At 49.3% G+C, this 1,108-nt stretch overlaps 1 protein-coding gene across 1 annotated transcript in view; it reads right to left on the reverse strand.

The window, feature by feature from the left end:
• Positions 1 to 1,108, reverse strand: part of Anxa4 (annexin A4) — a 23,990-nt gene that overhangs the window by 17,650 nt on the left and 5,232 nt on the right. Inside the window, exon 2 of the mRNA XM_029478220.1 lies at positions 865 to 952. Within this exon, the coding sequence (XP_029334080.1) occupies positions 865 to 952 (88 nt within the window). The remainder of the gene's footprint in view (positions 1 to 864; positions 953 to 1,108) is intronic.

The following is a 1,108-nucleotide window of genomic DNA, read 5'->3' on the forward strand; positions in this document are numbered from 1 at the left end:
GGCTCTGAGATCGAAAGACCGAGAAACAAGGTTTCACTCCTAAATGTCTTTACCAAATCTCAGAGATTCTCAAGGATAACTAGGAGTTGGGGACACTTCTCTCTCCACATGTCCAGCAGGCGAAGCCTTGTTGCTGAAATATGTCCAGGGTGGCGGACANTGTGTCTAGTACAACTGGACCTGCCCTCAAGAAGACAACTTCAGGGCCTTGCTCTGGGGACATCCCCCTGCCTGCTCACATACAAGCCCCATCTGCATGTCTACTGACTCAGTTGCACAGTCATGGTAGCAGCCCCAGCAGAGGCGCTAACGGGAGGTGANGGAACATTGAAGAGGTAGGACATAATGCGATGCAGTTGGGTCTTTGGAGATGGTCTCATGAATCATTTATTCCTCCCCNCTCTTTCCTTCTCCCCTCCCCCATTCTCTAGCTATAACATGAATTAACTTTCTTGTTGNTGTACTGTCTAACCACAGGCCCCAAAGCAATGAACCAGCCAATCGTGGACTTGATATCTCCAAAGCTGTGATCCAAAATGATCCTTTCCCCCTTTTAAGATGGTTATCCTGGGCATTTTGTTATAGTAGCAGAAAACTCACTGTTAACACATTCTCCCATCCAAATTGTCCTNGAGCAGACAATCTGTTACCATCATTTTGTTTGTTTGCTGTTGTTTTGTAGCACAGGGCAGTGAACCCAGGGNCTTGTGCACAGTGGGCAAGCACTCTACCATCTGAGCTACATCCTCAGCCATGTCCCATTATGNTTATCTAAAAGGTGACCTATTCGTGAATCCCAGTGCCCACAGTGCCCTCCTTATGACTGTGACATATCACACTCAGGACACTCAGAAAGGTACATACCGAGGCCTTTCATGGCCTTCCTCAGGGCCTGGGCATCTTCAGTTGCGTTGAATCCTGAAGCAGCTTTCACGGTTCCTCCTTTGGCTTCCTGAAGGCACAGAAAATGACATGACTGACAGGTGACCGCTCATTCAGAAGCCCAGGCTCTGCCCCAGGGGTCTCACCCCAGGTGGAGCCACCACCTTCTCTGAGGAAGGCAGACAATGAGCACACCAAGAAACACATGTCCCATCAGCAGCCTGGT

The sequence above is a fragment of the Mus caroli genome, chromosome 6 (genome assembly GCF_900094665.2).
Source record: "Mus caroli chromosome 6, CAROLI_EIJ_v1.1, whole genome shotgun sequence".
Taxonomy (NCBI): Eukaryota; Metazoa; Chordata; class Mammalia; order Rodentia; family Muridae; genus Mus; species Mus caroli.